Consider the following 22469-nt stretch of genomic DNA (forward strand, 5'->3'; position numbering starts at 1 on the left):
GGTTCAATAAGTTACTCATTATTTCTTATTTGGGCTCCAACAAGTCACAATATCTGCTATGTACGTTATAAAACATGACATTAATACACATCATGCCCCTTTGACTTCTGAGTTTGACTGATTAAGGTTAATTAAGTGCCGTTTTAATTGTTAGAGGGTCGAAAAATGCTCACGCTTTAAAAAAAACTACGCTGACCAAGATGCTTTGCGCCGAAAAACACTTCCTAGTTACTTTGTCGGTTGGCTTCCTTTGCCTGTCAGCTGTGCTGTCTATAACAACAATAACTGCTACGAAGATATTTGTATTGCGAAGTCACTCGCTGAGGTTTGTAATTTATGTTTCAAGATATAGTTCATATATTCCCAGGAAAACCCAAATACTTCCGTAATTTAGGTTGGGCAACCATTTGATAGCTTTGAACGAAATTTTGACTCGCGTACACGATAACGTTACGCGACACTCTTATTCAAAAATTGGCAAAACAAATGTTGCTTACTTATTACCAAGATACATATCTTGTAAAAGTAAACGCAATACCTTTTCTAAATTAATAGAAGCCATATTTTGATTCGGCAAACATAGGATTCCACCAAGCAGCGTTTATTTTATTACATGTTAATGTTATGCTTTTGCCAACTAGCTAGCTAGCTAACATAACAGGCAAATCAGTTCTTAAAGTTTGAATTTCCTCATCCTGATGCACTCTAAACTGCTCCTGTTTTGAGGGCGCTTGTCACAGTGCAGTACGTACTTACCAGGGGCCTGTTTCACAAAACCAAGATAAGGGATTAAGCCGGGATTTCCCAGTTATCCTGGATGAATTAAGCCTTGATTCGGTTTTACGAAAGCGGAGGCACATAAATCACCATGGAGATTTATTCTGTGCAGCTAGCCTGCTCCTGACCAGGCTAACAGCCAGGATTTATTTAATCCTGGAGCCTTTTCTGATCACCCAGCAGAGGTTTTACCCTGTTGTTATTATCAGCCTGGATTAAAATACAACAGGTGCATATTGCTGTTTATTTAAGTACTGTTATTATTTAAAGTTGTGACCATTATTTTTTTATTTATAATTATTCATGTGACAGTCATTGTTACTGTTATATTGCTGTATGAAGACTGCTGTTCATATTGTTGTTAGAAGTTTGATGAATATATTACTGCAGTTGTTGAGATAATTAGAAAAGGCTGATAACATTTCAAATGTGTTTTAAATGAAGTCTGTTACTAAGGGCAATACATACAATGCTGTACATTTCTATAGTTGACCAATGCACCTTGAATTATTTTAGTTGATTAATTTTTTTTTAATTCTTTAACAATAAGGATCATGTTTGTTCCTCTTCCATGTGCATTGTATTTGGCATTCTTAGCACACAATTTATGTTGTCCAGTAAACTGGGAATATAATTTGGGAGGATTAAGAACATATCCTAATTGTACAATCCTCCCAAATGATAGTCTTAGTTCACTGGACCAGTAACTATCTAGTGATGTAGGCTACTGTACATTCATGTAACAACAGGGAGAGGACACCTCAATGGTTTTTGACCTTATATTTTGCTGGGGGAAATAACTGATGAATATACTCTGTTCCAATCATGTTTACAGTGTGCATGGAATTTATCACTTAATTATCTTTATAGTTTCTAGATTTTAGAGTCCAATTTCTTCAGTGTCTTTATTTTCTATGTCCATATATACAGGGAGCAAGGAATATAATATGTAGAGAAGGAAACTCGGCCTCTATAAAAAATAAAAAAATGAAACGCGAGAAAAAGCGTGGCAGATAATAGCGGACCGACTGAATGATAGTCTAAAATATACATTTATGAAATACTGCTCTTAACTGAAACCATTCAATGAGTCACTGTCATTTGCAAAAATGAACAGTTGTACACTTTGTATTAAAAGCGAGCAGTGGAAGTTAATATGACTTAGGAAACTTATATTTTAGCCCATGAGAGAGAGGGAGGAACAGAGTGAAAGAGATATTTACGCATCATATTCTAGCGTTGTAGAAAATTTATCTTCATGGTAAATTTCCTGAGTAACATTATCTTCTGCTCACTTTTAAGGCAAAGAGTACAACTGTTAATTTGTGAAAATGATTAGTAGCCTAATCCTTGAATGGAATGATTATGACGGTTTCAGTTCAGAGCAGTGGTCCGTTAATGTATATATTTAGGCTACAATTACGCATTCAGTCGATCCGTGATCGCCTGCCTCGCTTTCTCTCGCTGTTTCATTACAGCGACCGTGTTTCTTTTCTTTTTATACAAATACTGTGTTTCACGTCATCATACTTTCACAAAAAGCTGCTGCTCATCTATCTGAATTACTTCAGCCTGGCTCAACCTAGTCGCTCCTCCTCAGCCTGACTTGGCCTTCGTGAAACGCACTGACTCTGCCACACAAGAGTTTCATGCTTTTTGGCCCCACAAAGGCCGCTGATAACTGCTTTTTGATTCTGGTCCTTCTGCTTACTTCCACTTGATGGTAATGAGCTGCTAGTAGATCTCTGTACATGATTAAAACAGGAGGCTAGCAGAGAGAATCACCTTTGAGGTACAGTTTTAATGTACTTGATGCAGGACAGATGGAACTATTAGAATGGTACTTTCTGTTTTCTGTAAAATTAATTTTCATTAGAAAACACTGTTATTAATTGGGCTACAGCTATTGTTTTCTCATTATTACTACTACTACTAATAATAATAATAATTCCTTTTTTATTTATATAGTGCTTTAAATGGTACTCAAAGACACTTTACAGCAAAACCAGCACATTTAACACATTCAAATTTGTATTGAATAATCTGATGATTGTTTTCTGGATTCATCTATTGAACCTTTGCTCTACAAATAGTTATAAAATCGTGAGAAATGGCCATCATGGCTAACCCTAACTAAAGCCCAAGGGGATGTCATTAAATGTCTTTTTTTGTCCAAAACTCAAAGTTATTCAGTTTATAATCACATCAGTCAAAAAAAGCACTAAATCCTCACAATGAAGAAGTTACTAGGGACTGTTTGACTTAAAAAAAAAAGACTTAAATGATTAATCAATTATTAAAATAGTACATTTTCTGCTGATCAAATAATTATCTAATCATTTTATCACTAGTCTGCAAATTCAATCTTTTCTTCTCCAGTCAACAGGACAAGTCCCAGAGGAAAGAAGGAAGACTTGAAGACAGCATTGTTCATCTCAGATGAAAAGGAGAGACAGGTGACGCACAATGGAGGATTTCAGGCAGGCGTACCTGCGTCTGTGTAAGGAGGGCGGTGCGGAGCCTCAGGAGAGTGTTTTGGCTCAGCTCCAGGAGAGCAGGGCTGCTCAGGGCTCCAGACTGGACCTGAGTGGACACAGCCTGTCTGCAGATACCTGCTCTGTGCTGGCCAGGGCCTTCCAAAATGATACCGGCTTTACAGAGGTGGTGCTCAGTGACTGCATGCTCAGCGAGGAAGGTGTGTATTGTGTAAGTCTTGAGATTGACACACAGCCTTTATGTACAGTAGTTTGGTTTATTAAATTGTAAGTTGCTTGCTATAAGTGCAAGAGTCAATTAGCATGCATATACTGTAAATGCAAACACATGCTTTAAATACATTTGCATCTTTTGATTTTCTATATGGATAACTGTCACTGATGCGGTGGTATGCACATTTACTCTGGGTTACTTTGCAATGTGGTTGTTAATACTACTGCTTGTGACTGTTCACTGAAACCTGCCTGAGTCTGCAAACTCATCCAATGCATTTTAATTAGTCTGACAAAAAAAACAAGTGTTATATATTTACTAATTATCATTAAATCAAATTCCAAGACCAAAACCAACAATGTGTTAGTCTGTCTCTCAATACTATCTGATTTCCCTACCCTGTCTGTTGCTCACTGCCCCAAACCCATTATAAAGAAAATTACAAATATATAGTTTCATTTTAATAAAAAGCCTTAAACAGCTGGCCACTGTAGTTTTTAACAAACACTACTCAAACAGGAGGAAATTGTGCAAATGTCTGGGACTATTTTCAGTGGCGGATTAATCCAAATTGGAACAAATCACTAGTGCAGCAGTGTGGCTCATTGATGTGTTTTTAATAGTTTTTGGACAACAATGGAACTCTATGGCACAGAGGAATAATCATTGTTGGTTTGTCTGTACATGGGATTTGATGAAATAAGTTAACATGTCTGAAAGTGTCTGCTTTTATGCTTGTATGTGACTCTCAGGTGCCAAAGTACTTCTGACTGGACTGTTTGGCAACACAACTGTAAAAGTCCTGGATCTGAAGGTAACACCTGCCAAATTAGACTGTCTGCACTCTCAGACCCTAATGGATTTTAAGTGTTTGGATAGTCTGTTGATGCAAAATATTGTTCACAGGGAAATAACCTGAGATCGACAGGGGCAGAGATGTTGGGAAAGCTGTTGGCACGTAACAATACTCTGCGTAGGTGAGAACAATGCTCTTTACGTGAGAATATATTTTCTGTCGCTGAACACCAGACATGTAGTTTTTAAGTGTGAAACATCATAATGGCACCTGGATGATTACTCTTTAACAGGAAGGTGGACCTCCTTAGAAATCCTTTCCATAATGTTGTCAGACACTTAGAATATTAATCTGAGCCTGTCAGTGGCAGAACAAGCACTTTTGTTATACGTACTGTAAATACAAGCTGCACAATTGCCCTATTAACTTGTAATATCACTGACTGCCGACTGCAGCAATCTCGCTTAATACTGGACCAATGTCTAAGATTGTTGTACCCATCAGTCATTTAGACACAAAAACATAGGAATATAGGGTCCAGGTAAAAAAAGAAGGTAGTTACCCTTTAACCCTTGTGTTGTCTTCCCGTCAACCTTGGAAAAAAAACACTTTTTTTTCTCGACGTTTTTGATGCCTTTTTTTCAACGTTTTAAATTGTTACATTTTTCTTCTACACATTTTCAGCGCTTATTTCTACGTCCCATATTTTCTGATTTAAAACAAAAATTGAAAACAGGTCAATTTGACCCGAAGTCAACACAAGGGTTAAGAACTGAAGAATGTCAGTTCTGCTTGTACATGTCACATCAGCAGTCCTTTTTGGAGCTCCCATGAGTGGTGTAACCATGGCTGTTAGGGGGCCCTTGGTAAAACCTTGCTGTTGAGCACCCTGACTTGTTATTGTTGAAGTGAATTCTTTTATGCCAGTGGCTCACAGCTTGGACAATGGAACATATATACTTATCAAAGTTGACTGCTACCGCATATTATTAGAATCAACTAATAATAACTACGTATTTATCTTCCTAGAAAGGATTTTTGATCAGGACATAAACTTGAAAACAAACATAACCCCACACTGCTGCAACAAAGAATGATGTCCCCATGAACACATAATGCTTACAACCTGTGAATACTGTTTGCAGGCTGGTGTTGGAGTGGAACGCTTTGGGAGTGTGGGACGAAGCCTTCTCACTCTTTTGTGATGGTTTGGCGTCCAACAGCGTGCTGACACAGCTGGACCTGCGCAACAATCAGATCAACCACCACGGAGCGTCTGAGCTCGCTCTAGCTCTTAAACGCAACACCACGGTGCAGGTGCTAGGTGAGACGCAATACAAACAAATATGACCACTTCACCCCTACACCGACACTGACGCTGATATTTCGCCTCCTGATTGGGTCATGACCTCTCCTTCTCTGAGACTAAGCTACTATTGTTTCCATGGCAACTACCAGCAACAGGAGGAGTATACACGCTCCTTTTTACCCCGGCTTGCACATGCTCAGTTTACAAGAATGTTCGTGAGATATTTTGGTTTGAGCGTGTTAGTTTAAACGGAGATTTAAAGATTAGCTCTTCTACTGGAGCTTTTGGCTCAAAACTCTTAAAAACTTTAAAACCAAAACGTAACAATGTAAATGTAGCCCAAGTGTATAAGAATCAGGCTTGTGCAAAATTCTGAATTTCAGAATTGACCTCTCGCCGGCCCCTCCCCCAAAACGTCCATTGTCCAATCACACATCATAGCAACCGTTACTATGTGAGCAGGTCCGACAAACATTGACTCCAAGCAAGATGGTGAAGCGGTGCGCCCACGGCGTTTGTAAATCGGACACTAGATACCCCCTCTTAATACATCCATGGATACCCCGAGAGATTGTCTGGAGGAGTTGTGTTTAAATATCACACCCCAATATATTCTGGGTTTTGAGGCCTCGCCCCTACAATTTACGACATGGCGAGACGTAATCCGGCTGAGAAGCGGCACTTTTCAGAGGTGGAGATTGAAACCCTGACATCTCCGGTTCATTTGTACTAACGTGTGTACTATTTGGCAGCCTGAAAACTGTTATTAAAGACTGTAGAAAGAATGAGGAATGGAAAGAGATCACTGATGCGGTCAACAGTGTTGCCGTGGTAAATCGGACTCCAGCTGAAGTTTATTTAATTTATAGCCTACATCCTTGACACATGTATTCTATAGTCCTAATAGTAATATACAGACTTATATTGCAATCTCTTAGGCCTACATTTAGGTGTACTTATATTTAAATAAACACACAGTAGCAGAGTTTATGCAGTGTCTTTTATTTTACTCATGTTTTTTTCATGAGTCAGAACGAGGCAACAGCTGAGAGAGCTCGTGTCCTCCGCCCCCCGTGCTAGACCCTGTCTCCTGACAGCAGAGGGGCTGGAAAAACAAGCCGAAATAACTCGGTCAATGGCAGAAAGAAATCGTTCACGTTCAAGAGAAAACGTTTCATAAATGAGGGCCAACGTGAGCGGTGCCTACAGTGGATAAAACAGTGTGGACGGCCCCGCTCCCAGTTAAATGTGTTGAACATTACGAAGCATAAATACGTCTGCTCAAAGCTAAGGGTAACAGCTAACTAGTTACCGTGTTGTCTAGATCTACTAACTAGAGGCAAGAACACAAATTGGACCAAAGTTATGATTACCATGAATATCATTGCCAGAATGTTAACCTCCTCTCTAAGCTAAGTTTAACGAGCCCTTTAGCTTTAGCCAACATTAGTTAACATGTTAGCTAACGCTAGCTACATTAGCTGCTGTTGTGTTGGGTCTTTGAGCTCCCCAACTTTATTTTTCGTCAGTTTACAACAAAGTCAAACATTTGAATACATCCCTCCACTGCATACTGTAACCCCTTTTGCTTCGATCTGGAGGATATCGCGGAGGTATTGCTCCAAAAAAGGTCACTGACACGCACGGGTATACCTCTTCCCGTCATGGCAATCTGTCACGCTGGTTGTGTTTGACCATTTGTTTGTCGGACGTAGCAACAGTAACTAAGGGGGGCGGGGCTTGGCGAAAGGCTAATTGGCCTCCATTCAGTTCATGAATTTGAATTTGAATTGAATTGACTCCGCCCCACAGGAAGTTGAATTGGAATTGGAATGACAGGAAGTGGAATTAAATTCATGGCAATTAAAAGAAATTCCACACAGTCACACAACAGAAAGAATATGTTGAATCTCACATACATTCAGTGTTAGGAAGGTTACTTTGGAAATGTAATTGCTTACCCATATTAAATGTGGTTTGGATTACTTTATTTGGATTACTTTATCAATGCAAAGCAATTTCCTTTTGATTTGATTAATTAAATTACACATTTTACCTCAGTAATACAACAAAATACAATTACATTAATTTTGTAATTTAATAACATAATTTCATTACACTTAACTAGTCACTCCTCAACCCTGCATACATTTTGTTCCAAAATATAGATCACTCTTTCAGAGAACAAATATTTCTATTAATTCCACAATTGAATTGTTTTCTTGATTTACAATAAGTAATAAGAAAATATTGTGCTTGCATGCTTTTAAACACATATGATATCCAGTGTTGGGGGATTACTTTACATTACTTCCTTATGAAGTAATGCCATGATATAATCACATTTGGCTGTAACTGAGTAATGTAACACATTAATGTTACTGTTACTGTTGTTGTGAGTTGAAGGTGTGTTTAAGCTCTTTATGAGCTCTATGCCAGGCTCTTGCTGTGTTGCGCTACAGTAATGTAATGAGTTACTATCCAGAGAGAATAACAAGTAAGGTAATGTATTTTGTTTTTTGTTTTTTTTAAAGTGAATAATGTGTATTACATGTTCTTGAGTAGTGACCCCAACACTGATGATATCAAATATCAGTCGCATAATACCATCAAGAGATGGTTTTCAAAATAAAAGACTGTCTGTCTGTTAACTTACTTTTAACAGATGCCTTTTGAAATTTGAAGTAGCCTTGATGGAGCCACAGACTGGAGCACTGCAGTGCTTGTATATGGCTCTGTGGTTTCCAGGTGTTGGTGTTGGAATTGGTTCTTCAAAATGAACTAGTACAGATGACCTTTTAGGCCTGCTATTATTTTCCATGTCACTGTTATTACAGGTGTCAAATCTATAAACATTTATAATCTGAAGTTCTAAAGTACTTCTGAAACTTAAAAAGTCCAGTGTAGAAAATAAGCTTTCAAACAAATGTCCACCTCACATTGTTTGGCAACAATTTTAAATACTTGGTTAAAGTAAAGCATTCTGGGAAATGTAGTCATGCTCCATCATGTTCCAAAAAATTACAATTACAATAAATCAAACTTAATTATTTGTTCTGTGACTAGAGCTTTTAACATTCATTGCTGGGGGAAAACATTTCCTGTTAATGTAATCTGTACAACTAGTTCAGACTAATATCGTTTATAGAATATGTAATGCAATCATAGCTGACATATATTGTAAAGCTTCATTGTTAAACACTTCACTTAAATTATGTATATGAATTTTTATTGAATTGCAATTCTGCTTCCTTTAATTCAAATTCGAATTGTAATTTTAGATCCTGTTTTTGACATCAATTCAAATTCAATTCAAATTCAAGAATTGAATTGGAATTTAGGAGTCATTCTCAATTCAATTCTGAATTGTGCACAAGCCTGATAAGAATCTGTTGAAAATTAAGTGAAAAAGTCCCTGCTTCAAGGTTTTCCCTTTGTTTTTTGTCAGAACATCTTTTCAGCTGAGGTCCCAGTGGTGGGACATGCTCTGTACTGGGAGATCCCACATATTTTACTGTGAAATAATTCAAGTTGGCTGTGCTTGTTATTAGGGCTTAGCAATTTCAAAAAAATGTGTAACCGAATTGCCAGACCTATCTGCCCAGCGCTGTGTCAGTGCTGGAGTATGGTCTGGCTACACCGCTCTATCCTGGGTTAGGTTAAAAAAAAGAAGATTGGCTTGTTTGTATTTCTTTCAACCAATCACAACTGTCCTGGGTGGTGCTAAGCCCAGGATGTGGTAACAGTGCCCTTGCAAAATAGAAAGTGGAGACGATTAGAGACGCGCTGGATGACAGCTTTATCCCAGCAGTCTACATCCGTTGAGCTAGACTACACCAAGCATAATCACAGATTGTTTCTGCATGCAATTAAACTGATCATAAGTTGCATGTAGTTGAGGTCCTAAAAAAGTTCTTTTATACAAAAAAGTCAACAATAAATTAATCTAGTTTAATTAAATAGAGGTAGTCTGTACAGATTTTTTTGTGGTTAACAAACATGCAGAATGATCTATCTAATCTAATTCACAAGTTGGAGGGGTGAAGAACAGGTTCTTGCTGTATTCTGGTGTATATCGCTTGACTGACCAATGGTCCACTTTGGCTGTTCTCACTGACTGTACTTACAGATCTGAGGTGGAACAACATTGGTCTGCTGGGTGGCAGGACTTTGTTGGAGGCTCTGCAGAAGAACCATAGCATAGTGCAGCTGGAGATGGCAGGGAACAACATACCTAGTGACACACTCAAAGCACTTGGTAAGGTGTGTGTGTGTGTGTGTGTGTGTGTGTGTGTGTGTGTGTGTGTGTGTGTGTGTGTGTGTGTGTGTGTGTGTGTTTTAAGTACACGGTTAAGCATGCGTGTCGGTACAATTTACCCTAGTTTTCTCGACACTGAATTACTCATAGCTTGTAATAAGCTAAACATGCAGCTGCATCCTGTCAGCCTCCTTAAAGGGACGGTTCATCAAAATTACAAAAGGAAAAAAAAGCCTATTTTCTCACTTCCCTCTAGAGGTATCTCTCCATTCATATAGTGTTGGTTTTAGATGGTCCAGGTTTTCAGATATCTATCTCTGAGATTTATTGCTACACCCTACTAAAACTGAGGGGGATGGAGATCTGTTTGTGCTGCACACAGCATTGAATAAAAAATGAAACCGCAGCCACTTATTACTGGAATCACTACAGTATATTGTTTCAAGCCTGTGCCATACAACTCTGGATATTCACATACTGTCATACATTTTTAAACATAAGCAAGTTAATACAAGAACAAATACCATATTTTTGTTTTTATACTTTTACAAATGAACAATTGTGAGCTGTGTACATTCACCAGGGTCTTTTAGAAGTGGGTGAAACCCTGACAAACATCTTAAGCTATACCAAACTATAAAAATGAAAAATGAAAATGTTATCACCTAACCTTGACTCCAGAAAATGAAGCCAAAAGACAACTAAATGTGGTAGGAGTTAGGGCTGCTCGATTATGGAAAAAAATATAATCACGATTATTTCGGTCAGTATTGAAATCACGATAATTTAATACGATTACTCGTTGACTTCTGGAAAGATGTTGCAGTTACTGAACTTAAAAAAGTTCAATAAATCAACAGTAAAAAGAAAAAACAACTGGGAAATTTGCCTTAATACTTTTCCTATTTAAACTTTATTTTTTCATTCAGAACACGAGAGAAAATAAGAGTTTACTGCAAAATTTATTATTATTATTTATATTTATTATTTATATTATAATATATTATTATAAATTTATTATTCTGTTTTTGTGATCATTGGGAGCAGAAATCATAATCACGATTACATTTCGATTAATTGCACAGCCCTAGTGGGAGTCATGCAAATTGTATTATTTGTTAAAAAGAATAGATTCTAAGTAATGTTATCAAAACATACAATCACTTTTCATTGGATACAAGCTTGTATAATACATATAAACTGAGTTATTGGATATGAGATCACATTGTTCAGTTTCAACTGGATATTACAATATATAGGGCTTTTCTTGGCACAAATTTGATCACATCCTTCAGTATACGTATAAGAAATACACCATGAGGACAGCTGCTGGTGGGATAGATTTTTTGGGATATATATTCAGAGGAATTAATATTTACTGCAATAAGTGCCATCCGTGATTGTTACTCTAACACAGGGGCGACCACACTCCTGCTCTCCCTCTGACAGATTAGATAGAGACTCAGCCAAAGGCGGGAGTCTGGCACCACCACCTCTGATTGGCCAAAACTATGTTTCTGTTAACCCTTTCCTTGACGGGGTTCCAGGTGCATAGCATTGGAGACAGACACACAGGATATTAAACCTGTTTTAAGCCCTTTGAGCCTGTAATTGTTTTTCCTCTGTCACTAACAGACAAGTTCGCAAACTCTCACTTGAAGCACCAAAATTGATTTAAAAAAAAAAAAAAAAGAGAATATTTTTTTATATTATTTTTAGGGGGTCTAAAATCGCCCATGCTCGAACACTATTGCTTCAATTTGAATAATTTTACACAATTTTAAAGCTACTCTTCCTGGAGTCCACTCAAAACATAAAACATGACAGAAACAGATATGACATTTCCAGACAAAACAACCACATGAAATAAAAATGAGAAAAGTATAGCTAACAATATTCTTTCTCGCAAACATATAACTATACATATTCCTCTTCATATATATTACACTAAATTCATAGGCACTGAATATACAAAATGGAAATCTTACAACATATGTGTATAAATGTAAATATTCCTATACATAAAAAGTACATAATGTAGTTAACAAAATATGGTTACAGACCCTCCTCCAAAGTGCGCTGAAGGAGGGTCTGGCTACCCCACACATCATTCTGGGATGGGAGGAAATACCTGCTCTGGTTTATCGGCATTTCTTTAAACCAATCAGAATCATCATGGGCGGCACTAAGCTCCGCACAGAGCCGCTGTAAAATAGTCGTGCAACAGAAAACTCAGATTGGAAAGATAGTTTAGCTAGCTGTCTGGATTTACCCTGCAGAGATCTGAGGAGCAGCTAACCATAGTCCTCACAAATCCACCAGAGTTTAGAACCTCAACACAAAGAAAGTGGAAGGAAACAGAAAATACGTGTATCCGGGGGAATTTCGGGAAGCACCGGAGCAATCCTGGAAGTGGACCACGAAGAATTTCGACTAGATGTCGACTGATTTGAATGTGGTACGGATTAACACCCAGTGATACCTGTTCACATGCATCCTCTGCTCCGGACCCATTTTTCTCTCTCTTCACTTATTATCCCTCTGCTCCTGTTGTTTAACCCTTTCAGAGCAGACCACAGGACACAACTCGGACAGACAGTCCACCCTGAGAGAGAGCCGCAGCAGGACCCAGGTACTCAGCAAGGAGATTCAGACACTAAAGGAGGAGAAGGGCCGGCAGGTAACTCTCACCCCCTTACACCAAAGAATGAAATAATTCCATAGGTGTAGATTACAACCCACGGTTTTTACAAGAGATAGATTTGCCTGCTAATACCTGCAAAACTAATGGCATGACTTCAGACTCGACTCAAGATGCGAAACTCGTGTCGTGAACAGTCATTATTTTCAGGAAACGCCTGATGAATGTTATTCCCCTCCCTGCGTAACCTATATAACCTACCTACATAATACGAAATACAGTACGTTACGTATCTGCTGCGCACGGCCACACGTGAGAGAGGACAACAAACAGCTGCCTTCCCTTTCATCATAAACTTTGGCTTTAAAAATTTCATACAAGGCCAAAACAAAAGAAGAGCTGAATGCAAATATGTGGACTCTAGCTCAAAGACTTGAGACATGACTTGGACTCGAGCGCAGATACTTTTGAGCATCTCTGGTTCAAGTCTTAAAACATCCATAGAAATGACAGCATAGTTTAGCTTGACTGACATGAGTTGAAGCTAAGCGCAGTCACCATGCTCCAATGAAGCAAACCTGCATTTAAAGTGCCCATATTATGAAAAAAACACTTTTTCTGGGATTTGGGGTGTTCTTTTGTGTCTCTGGTGCTTCCACACACATACAAACTTTGAAAAAAATCCATCCATGCTGTTTTGAGTGAGATACGGTTTCTGAATGTGCCCTGCCTTCAGTCTCCTGGTGAGCTGTTCAAAATCGGCTCGGACTGTGACGTCACAGTCCGAAATGAGCTGGCTAACCGCAACCGTTAGCTCGTAGCGTTAGCGTTAGCCGGCTAATGCTAGTGTTAGCCGGCTAACGCTAACGTTAGCATGCTACGTCGTTCTCAATAGCAAAGCACTGCTACAACACACACAAGTTCACCATAATCTACAAAAGAACTACTTACATGTGCGCCCTCATTTAGAAGTCTCCCAGCTAATCCTGCCTTGGAACTGACCAAAGTTGGAGAAACAGCCTTTCTTTTACTGTCTCTAGAGTTAGCTAGCTGACATGCTCTACATCTGAGCTACTGCGCATGTGCGAGTGCAATCAAAGATAGTACAGAAGAAGAAGAAGAAAGAGGTCTCACTCTGTAGCTAAAACAGAAACCAGGTGAAAAGAGGATCTACAGCAGTGAGAGAGAGCTGTGCAGTACAACAACAATATGGTGTTTTTTGAAAATTAAACCATGTAAACCTATTCTGGTAAAACCTTAAAATACAGTTATGAACCTGAAAATGAGCATAATATGGGCGCTTTAAAGATACACGTGGTGTGTTTAATACTCAACTTTTTTGATACACACAAAAGTTTGGTGGGGTTATCACTTTAAATTCTAAGTATTATTATTATTACGTTTTACAGATTTTGGATAAAGTCTGTGTTGATGACTGTGGTTGTTCCTCCTCTCTTTTAGTACCTTAGCCTGATGAATACCATAGATAGGCAGAGGGAGGAGATGGGACGCTCCAACGGGTGAGTGAAGGGTGTCATTACCCATAACCATATGTTCAATGTTCAATTTATTTATAAAGCACATATTAATACAACAAAAGTTGACCACAGTGCTGTACAAAAAATACAATAAAACAATCTTCAAGACAATTAAATTCCACTAGTAAATACTACTAAAATCCTATCACATCATTAACACAGCACTCATAGATGATCAAAAGCCAGAGTGAAAAAGTAAGCTTTCAAATGCCGTTTAAACTCTATAGGAGAGGAACATTCCCTAATATAAGGAGGTAAGCTATTCCACAGCCTGGGAGCAACGGCCGCAAAAGAGCGATCCCCTCTCATTTTTCTGTAAGTCCGCGGGACTACCAAGAGATTTAATGATTCGGAGCGAAGTGCTCTCTTTGGTTTATTCACCTGGATTAGATCCTGTTTTAAATGTCGGAGCAGTGCCATGCAGTGCTTTAAAACAAATAAAAGTATCTTTAAAATTAATCCTGTAGAAAACCGGCAACCAGTGTAGTTTTTTAATACAGGAGTGATATGTTCACTTTTCCGAGTAGCCTGTTTCATTGTAGACATCAATCTTAAATACACCGTCATCAATCCAACGAGAAAACAGCTTTGGTAAAGACTGCAGATACCATTAATAACGGGGCAGCAATAGGCGACAGCGGCATTTTAAGCAATAACACTCATATTTACCCGCAACATACATAGGAAAAAAAAGACTGGTGCTAAAATAGATCATTGTGGAATACCGCATGATAAAGATGCTGAACTCAACGTATATTCTCCCATTTGCACTGAAAAACTTCTGTTTTGGAAATAAGATTTAATCCAGTCTAAGACATTACCTCGGATACCTACATACTTTTCTAAGCGTGCAATTAAAATATTGTGGTCGATTGTGTCAAACGCTGCTGTAAGATCTAATAGCAGAAATAAGGTCACGTCACCACTGTCTGTGGCCATAAAAACGTCGTTAAAAACTTTTAATAATGCAGATTCTGTACTGTGTTGTTTTTTGAACCCCGACTGAAAAACTTCACCGATAGAATTGTTAATAAGGAAGGACTCAAGTTGAATGAAGACTGATTTTTCCTGAATCTTTGCTAGATAGGGCAGCTTTGAGATTGGTCTGTAATTGCACATCACACTCTTATCTAAGTTTGTTTTTTTCAGTAAAGGATGCACTATAGCATGTTTACAGTAAGTTGGAACAATTCCAGACAGAAGACTCTTATTAATTATTGATAATATAAATGGACCAATCAATTCAAGAACTTTCTTAAATAGCATTATAGGAACAATGTCTTGAGGAGAGACTGTCGACTTTAATTTACCAACAATATCTAAAAGTGTGGATAAAAAAATAGGCTCAAAATCAGACAACACAGCATGAATTACAGGTATATCCATAGGCTCATAAGAACACTGTTGTATATTCCTGCGGATGTCCGCTATACGTCCGACAAAGAACTCCAACAGATTGTCACATAGATCCATAGGTATAACTCCAGGCACCTCTAATCTGGGGTTCAGAAATATATCAATGGTTGAAAAAAGGATTCTTGGATTTTGACAATTTTTCTCAATAATATCTGAGAAAAATCTGAACCTAACCGTTTTTACAGCCTGTTGGAATTTACCTAAGGAATCTCTTAACATTTCATACGAAATTTGTAATTTATCTTTCTTCCATTTACGTTCACATCTTCTACAATCTCTTCTCAATGATTTAACGTGTTCATCATACCAGGGAGAAGGCTTATTTTTCCTGCTCACCTGTCTCAAAGGAGCAATACCGTCTAGTGTTTCTGTGCATATAGTATTGTTACAGCCCTTGGATCCAAAAACGAGAGTCTCGACTGATGCATAAGGCGTCTTTTATTTAATTTGCCAGTCCAGCATGACGTTCAGCATTCGTTAATTCATCATCACCTTAGCACCGTGAAAACTGTATTGAAAACATAAAGACAACAAACATTTCACACATATGTTTTCACGGATACAAAACTCATTACGTGAACAAACATTTAGGATTACAAACATTAATTACGCAGCAAAATAAACTATACAAACGTACAAACAATTTCTAAATTACTATGAATGGAAACCCATCGTACCTCGCTGCGCTCCCCAAGGAATGCAAACAATATACGATTGTCCTTTCTTCCGTCATGAAACGGGCGTCAAGTTTTCAAAGTTCATAAAAGAAACAAAATCTCAGATAAAAATCCTGTAGACACAAACAGCTGTGAGCCATTCACACCCGCCAGCTACCTTTCAAAGCTCATCTCCCATTGTGCAAAAAACTACGGTGCCACTAAAAGGACACATTTCAACATTGCGGGTACACAGAATTTCCGGTCAATCATATACAAATATTTTCCCATTTTATTCATTAACTCCACAACACATTAAAACTCAGAAGTGGTCTTTTACACTCCCACCAATCATGTCATGATAATTATAATACCAAAATAAATCATACATGATTCTAAAAGTTACATAGACTTGTTACTATCACAATATTGGACCATTGTGCAAATAAGCATAGAGTTGTGCTAATCTGATGAATTATGCGTGTGTCTCTGTGCGTGAGTCTTTCTGACTATTCACTTTCAAGAAGCAGCACTAACTTTTGAATAGGCCTCTCAATGACAGAATGTTTAGATGGAGACTTTCCTAATTTCTGTTCTCCAACTCTTATTTTCACTCTTCGCACTAAGCCATCATCATCCGTAGATGTTTCCACTACTCGCCCCAACTGCCACTGGTTCCTTGGGAGGATGTCTTCCTTTATAATGACCACATCGTTCACTCTGAGATTGCGCCTGGCCACATGCCACTTCTGTCGTGTGGAAATGTTCTGAAGGTACTCCCTTTTCCATCGACTCCAGAACTGCTCAATCAAATACTGAACTCGACGCCATCGCTTTGTACAGTATACATCCTCTTTCTCAAACTTTCCTGGAGGTGGAAGAGCTATCTTTGACTTCATTAGGATTAGATGATTAGGCGTTAAAGGTTCAACAGAGTTGGGATCATTCATTCCATCTACTGTTAATGGGCGGCTGTTAACAATAGCCATGGCCTCGTAAAAGAGTGTTCTCAGGGAGGAATCATCAAGCCTACCTAGACTTTGAGCCAAAGTAGCATCCAACACACCTTGAATGGTGCGTATTTGACAGGTCCCAAACTCCACCGGCATGACTTGCTGATGGGGCATTGAACACAAACTCGCACTGATTCCCAGCCAGAAACATTTCCAAAGCCTGATTGTTACACTGTTTAAGTGCTTCTCTCAATTCATTCTTAGCTCCTATGAAATTCCTGCCTTGATCACGTAGAGTTCGCACTCCACCTCTTAGGCTGATGAGGCACCGTGAAGGCATTGATAAAAGAGTCAGTGGATAGATCTTCTAACATTTCGATGTGGAGCGTTCGAGAATAGAAGCAGGTGAATATCAAGCTGTACCTCTTGTACTCCCTTCGACACCTTTTAATGACAACGGTCCAAAGCAGTCCATTCGCGCGGTATGTAAACGGGGCAGATGCTTCACACGCTCTTTAGGCAGATCAGCCATACGCTGTTCTTCTACTGGGCCGCCTCAGCTTCCTGCATTGAACACACTTGTGTATCAGCCGCAAACCAACTTGCTGCAACTCATGATCCAGAATCCATTTGCTCTAAGCTCCATTTGGGTTTGACTTCGACCTTGGTGGCATACTTGAGAATGATAATGTGACAAAACAAGCTGGGTGATATGGCTATCTTTGGGTAGAATGCGTGGGTGCCTAAATTCTTCACTAAGAGATGAATGTTTCAGTCTTCCACCAACACAAAGTATGCCCTCTTTAAGAATGGGATCAAGGCAAAAAAGGGGACTGGACAGTGGAAGACTTTCTCCTGTTCCAAGTGCCTTTATCTCTCGACTAAATGCTTGCTGTTGAACAAGCTTTATCACCACTTTGGCAGCACTTTCACGCTCTCCGACAGTCACAACATCAGTTTGACACTTTAGTCCAGATGCCAGTCTCTTAATTCTCGCCACTACCTTAAGGAGTGTTCTCCAAGAGGATATCCTAGACAGACGATCCAACATGTTTGTGCAATCATTCACTCTTATGGCAAAGGCCTGAATGGTTTTGACCTCTGGGTCACCAACCAACAAGTCGGGTGACAAAGTAGGTTCCGAATAAACCTCTTCCTTCCACAAAAATTCAGGGCCCGATAGCCACGTTGTTAACAGAATGTCTGATGCACGGAGTCCCCTAGAGGCGTGATCAGCTGGGTTTTCTTCTGTATCAACATAATGCCACTGGCCCGGATTGGTGCATTCTCTTATAAGCTGGACACGATTGGCCACAAATATGTGAAATCTCCGTGCTTCATTATTGATGTATGCTAGAGTGACTTGAGAATCTGTCCAGAAGAATTCTTCATCAATCTTCATGTTTAGCTCTGATTTCAGCAGAACACTAACTCTGGCTGCAACCACAGCAGCTGAAAGTTCTAAACGAGGAATGCTTGTGATCTTTGATGGTGCAACCCTAGCCTTTGCCATGACAAAACTGCAGTGAACTTTGTTCTGGACATTCTTATATCGAAGGTAAGAACATGCTCCGTAGCCTATACTGCTGGCATCTGCAAAGTGGTGCAATTCTACACTCACAATCTTGCCAAAGTTTTGTGGATGATAACATCTTGGAATCGAGACTCTTCTCAGGCCTTGTAGACCAGCCTTCCATTCCTCCCACCGTGGGCGCAAGTCCGCAGGCAGCAGATCATCCCATCCAATGCTCCGACGACATAGTTCCTGGAGAATGCACTTTCCACTCAGAACGAAGGGAGCCACAAAGCCCAGAGGATCATACAATGAAGCTATGACCGATAGAATGCCTCGGCGTGTGTCTGGCTTGTCTTTCAAGGTTATATTAAAACTGAAACAATCACTTTCAATGAGCCACTGAATACCCAGTGCATGTTCCACTGACACTGAATCAGGGTTGAGGTCAAGGCGTTCGACCCTTGACGCCCTTTCGGATGCCTCAACACAATGAAGAGCCTCAATTTCATTGGAGTTGAATTTGTGGAGTCGTAATCCTCCTCTCTTGCACAACTCTTGTGCTTCAACTATCAGTTCACAGGCATCCTCAACTGTGGGAACACTCACTAGCCCATCATCGACGTACAAACTATTTTCGACAAATGCCGCTGCAGAGGGATAATGTGCTTTGTATTTCTGTGCCAGGTATTTCAGGCCGAAGTTCGCGCACCCTGGAGAGGAGGCGGCACCGAAGAGATGGACTGCCATCTGATATTCCTTAGGCTCACAGTCAAGGTCTCCATGCTCCCACCATAGAAACCTCAGATAACTGCGATTGTCAGGGGTGACAAAGAACTGATGGAACATCCTTTCAATATCGCAGATGATGGCCACCTTCTCTTTTCTGAAACGACAGAGAACTCCCAGCAAGGAATTAATCATATCGGGGCCTGTCAGCAAAGTATCATTCAATGAGATGCCACGAAATTTAGCTGAACAATCAAAAACGACTCTCAATTTGTCAGGCTTCTTCGGGTGGTACACACCGTGGTGGGGTATGTACCAAACAACCTCTCCGACAGATGCCTCTGGAACTGACTCTGCGTCACCTTTGTTGATCATATCCTCCATGAATGCCTTATAATGATCACAAAGCTGTTGATTTGCTTTCAGTCTCCTCTTTAAGTGCTGCAGACGAATGATGGCCAACTTCTTATTGTTAGATAATGAAGGGGAACTGTGGCCTTTAAAGGGGAGGGGCATCTCCAGGTGACCGTCCTCTTTCTGCCGGATGGTTTTACTAAGAATCTGTATGAAGTGCACATCATCTTGTGAGACACCTTTTCCCTCAGAATTCCTCTCGCTGAAGTCAGACTCCAGAACTTTTAAGACATCAGCGGCTGATGGAACTGGCAACTCTTTCACTGCAACTCTATGTACGAATCTTTGACTTCCATGCCTATCCAAGTGGGGATTAACTGCCCCTATGATACTCCATCCTAGCTCTGTCTTCTGTGCGAATGGTTCATTCTCACCTCCAGTGATGACCTCAAGGGGAGCCAAAGCTGAAGGACAGTCATAGCCAATCAATAGTCCCACTTCACATTCTTGAAGGGATGGCATCTTATTTACAAGATGTTTAAGGTGAGGCCACTGTGACGCTGTGTTCCTGGTTGGTATGCAAGACTTATCAACAGGAATAAAGTCACGTGTGTATGCTTGCCGTAACTGTATGCAGTTGTCAGAATGAAAACTTCGAACTTGCAAACCACACACACTTTGGCTGGCTATAACTGTGTCCACAGCAGTCATTGTGCTAAGCTTCAACTGTAATGGTTGAGAAACTACGTCCAGCTCTCTGACAAGGTCTTCCAAGACAAAAGATGAATCGCTCTGTGTGTCAAGAAGAGCATATGTAAGAATTTCCTTCTGAGGTTCTTTCACTGATGACAAAAAAACTGGGACAATACTTGAGGTAGCAGAAGCATTCAGAGTTACTACATGCGACAAAACTTTGTGGACTTCCTGATTTTCTTGTCCTTCTTTGGAACCAGAAGTAAAGCTTCTCTTTGACGTTTCACCGGATCTCTCTTCATGCAAACAGGTTGGATGGCGTCGGCTACACACTCCACAGACATGTCGTGTTTTGCAATCTTTAGTTATATGTCCCTTACGCAAACATCCAAAGCATAAATAATTTTGATGTATAAATGCCTTTTTATCTCCCATAGGCTTGGCAGCAAAGACTGGGCACTTAGCGGTGCCGTGCAATTCATCCTTACAGACAGGGCATGGCAGCTTTGGCTTGAAGGGAGATGAACTTTCTGACTTAAATGCATGATATTTTGTTTGGGCACTTGTACTGAGGGCCTTTGCCCTCTTGGGGAACCTTTCATCTACTGAGCTAGAGCTCAGGAATAAGGAAGAAGTGATGGGATTACAGGCTATGCGGGCTTCCTTCAGCACAAATTTAGTAAAGTGTTCAAAGGTTGGATAATCTCCAGATGCATCAAGCTGTTCTACTACAATTCGGCTCCATTTACGTACAATCCAGTCCGGTAATTTTTTCAAGAGCTTATGATTTTCCTCACAATCATTTAAAATGGCCAACCCTTTAACGTGGGGCATAGATTCCACACAGCTCCTTAAAAAATCAGCAAAATCTCTAAGTGCCAGAGAATCATTAGGACTAATCTTAGGCCATTTCATCAGCTTGTCTCGAAACGCTTTCTGCACAATAAATGGATTTCCGTACCTGTCCTTTAAAACTGCCCAAGCACTTTCGTATGCATCCTCAGAACTCCGGTAAAAGAATCCTTCCACAGCTTTCCTTGCCTCTCCTGTGAGGTAGCTTTTCAAATAGAGCATTTTTTCACCAAAGGAGATTAGGTCGATTTAGACTTAATGAGCTTGCTAATTGCTTCAGCTAAGTTGGCTGTTACACTCTGAGATGATGGTTGCGATTGGAACTGTCTGTTTGAATACATAACTGGAGTGGTTCTGACGGCAGAGGCTGTATTAGGTTCTCTTACCAAGTTCTCCACATCACCTTCCAGTTTATTGTATGTTCTAACTCGAGCTGCAGCCACTTTCACATCCACGCTTGCTTGCAACATTCTTAGCTTTGTTTTCTCCTCCTCTAACTTCAGCTCCACTTCTGCTTGTTTCTGCTTCATTTGTATCATCATTTGTGACTCATGGAGTTTCCATTCACTTTCCAACTTAATAAGTTTGGTCTGTTGAACTTGTAACTCTTCCATCGACTTTGCTTGTTCTAGCTTAGCTGCAAGATCTGCTTCGGCATCTGCTCGCCCACTAGAAGCCTTAGAGCTTGTAATTGACTGGTTATCCAATTTGATGGATTCTTCTGAAGTAACACTTTCAGTGTTTGTCCCACCAAAGACAGATTTATATTCATCACGACTTAAGATCATTCGCACTCTCTCCTTTTCAGCTTCCTCTTTAAAGGTCTCTTGAACTAGGCCTACATCCAGCCGTCTACTCACAAGGTCACATATCTCTGTTGTCAGTGTATTACAAGCATCCAATTTTTGCACAATCTCTAACGCATTCAAGAGAGATTATGCGTTGAAGTGGCTCATAATTTTGATTTACACGGTCATATCCACTCTGAACTTGTTGGTTTATTTTGTTGAGATCCTCCTTCAAACAAAATTTCTTGAGCCTAGTTCTAGCTTCTCGTGCTATCTGCTTCCAAGATTCATAGGCTCTCAAAAATGCTTTTACGTGCCTTTTAGCTTCCTCTTCACGCATTTGTTTGCCCTTTTCTGTAGCCTTTCGTTCACGAGAGACCCTTTCTTCTGGGCCTCTAGATTTCTCTTCTGTTGAAGGTTCATTATCAGTGCTTAAATCTTTCTCTTCAGTGGACTTTTCCTTTCCTCCTGACACAGACATGTTTGT

The 22469-nt window shown here is 39.7% G+C and overlaps 1 protein-coding gene across 3 annotated transcripts in view; it reads left to right on the top strand.

Annotated features, from left to right (window-relative positions):
• Positions 1-214: 214 nt before the first annotated feature.
• The window catches only part of lrrc45 (leucine rich repeat containing 45), a 39892-nt gene continuing 17637 nt past the window's right edge, over positions 215-22469 (top strand). For 2 of the 3 annotated variants that reach the window (XM_039788791.1, XM_039788792.1), the window contains exons 1-8: positions 215-325; positions 3157-3472; positions 4239-4300; positions 4393-4463; positions 5428-5606; positions 9721-9849; positions 12417-12529; positions 13952-14010. In XM_039788791.1, coding sequence (XP_039644725.1) covers positions 3244-3472; positions 4239-4300; positions 4393-4463; positions 5428-5606; positions 9721-9849; positions 12417-12529; positions 13952-14010 — 842 coding nt within the window. In that variant the 5' untranslated portion in view covers positions 215-325; positions 3157-3243. Of the gene's footprint in view, positions 326-3156; positions 3484-4238; positions 4301-4392; positions 4464-5427; positions 5607-9720; positions 9850-12416; positions 12530-13951; positions 14011-22469 lie in introns of those variants that run through there. The other variant, XM_039788793.1, reaches the window with a different exon arrangement.

The sequence above is a fragment of the Perca fluviatilis genome, chromosome 21 (genome assembly GCF_010015445.1).
Source record: "Perca fluviatilis chromosome 21, GENO_Pfluv_1.0, whole genome shotgun sequence".
In the NCBI taxonomy this organism is placed as follows: domain Eukaryota; kingdom Metazoa; phylum Chordata; class Actinopteri; order Perciformes; family Percidae; genus Perca; species Perca fluviatilis.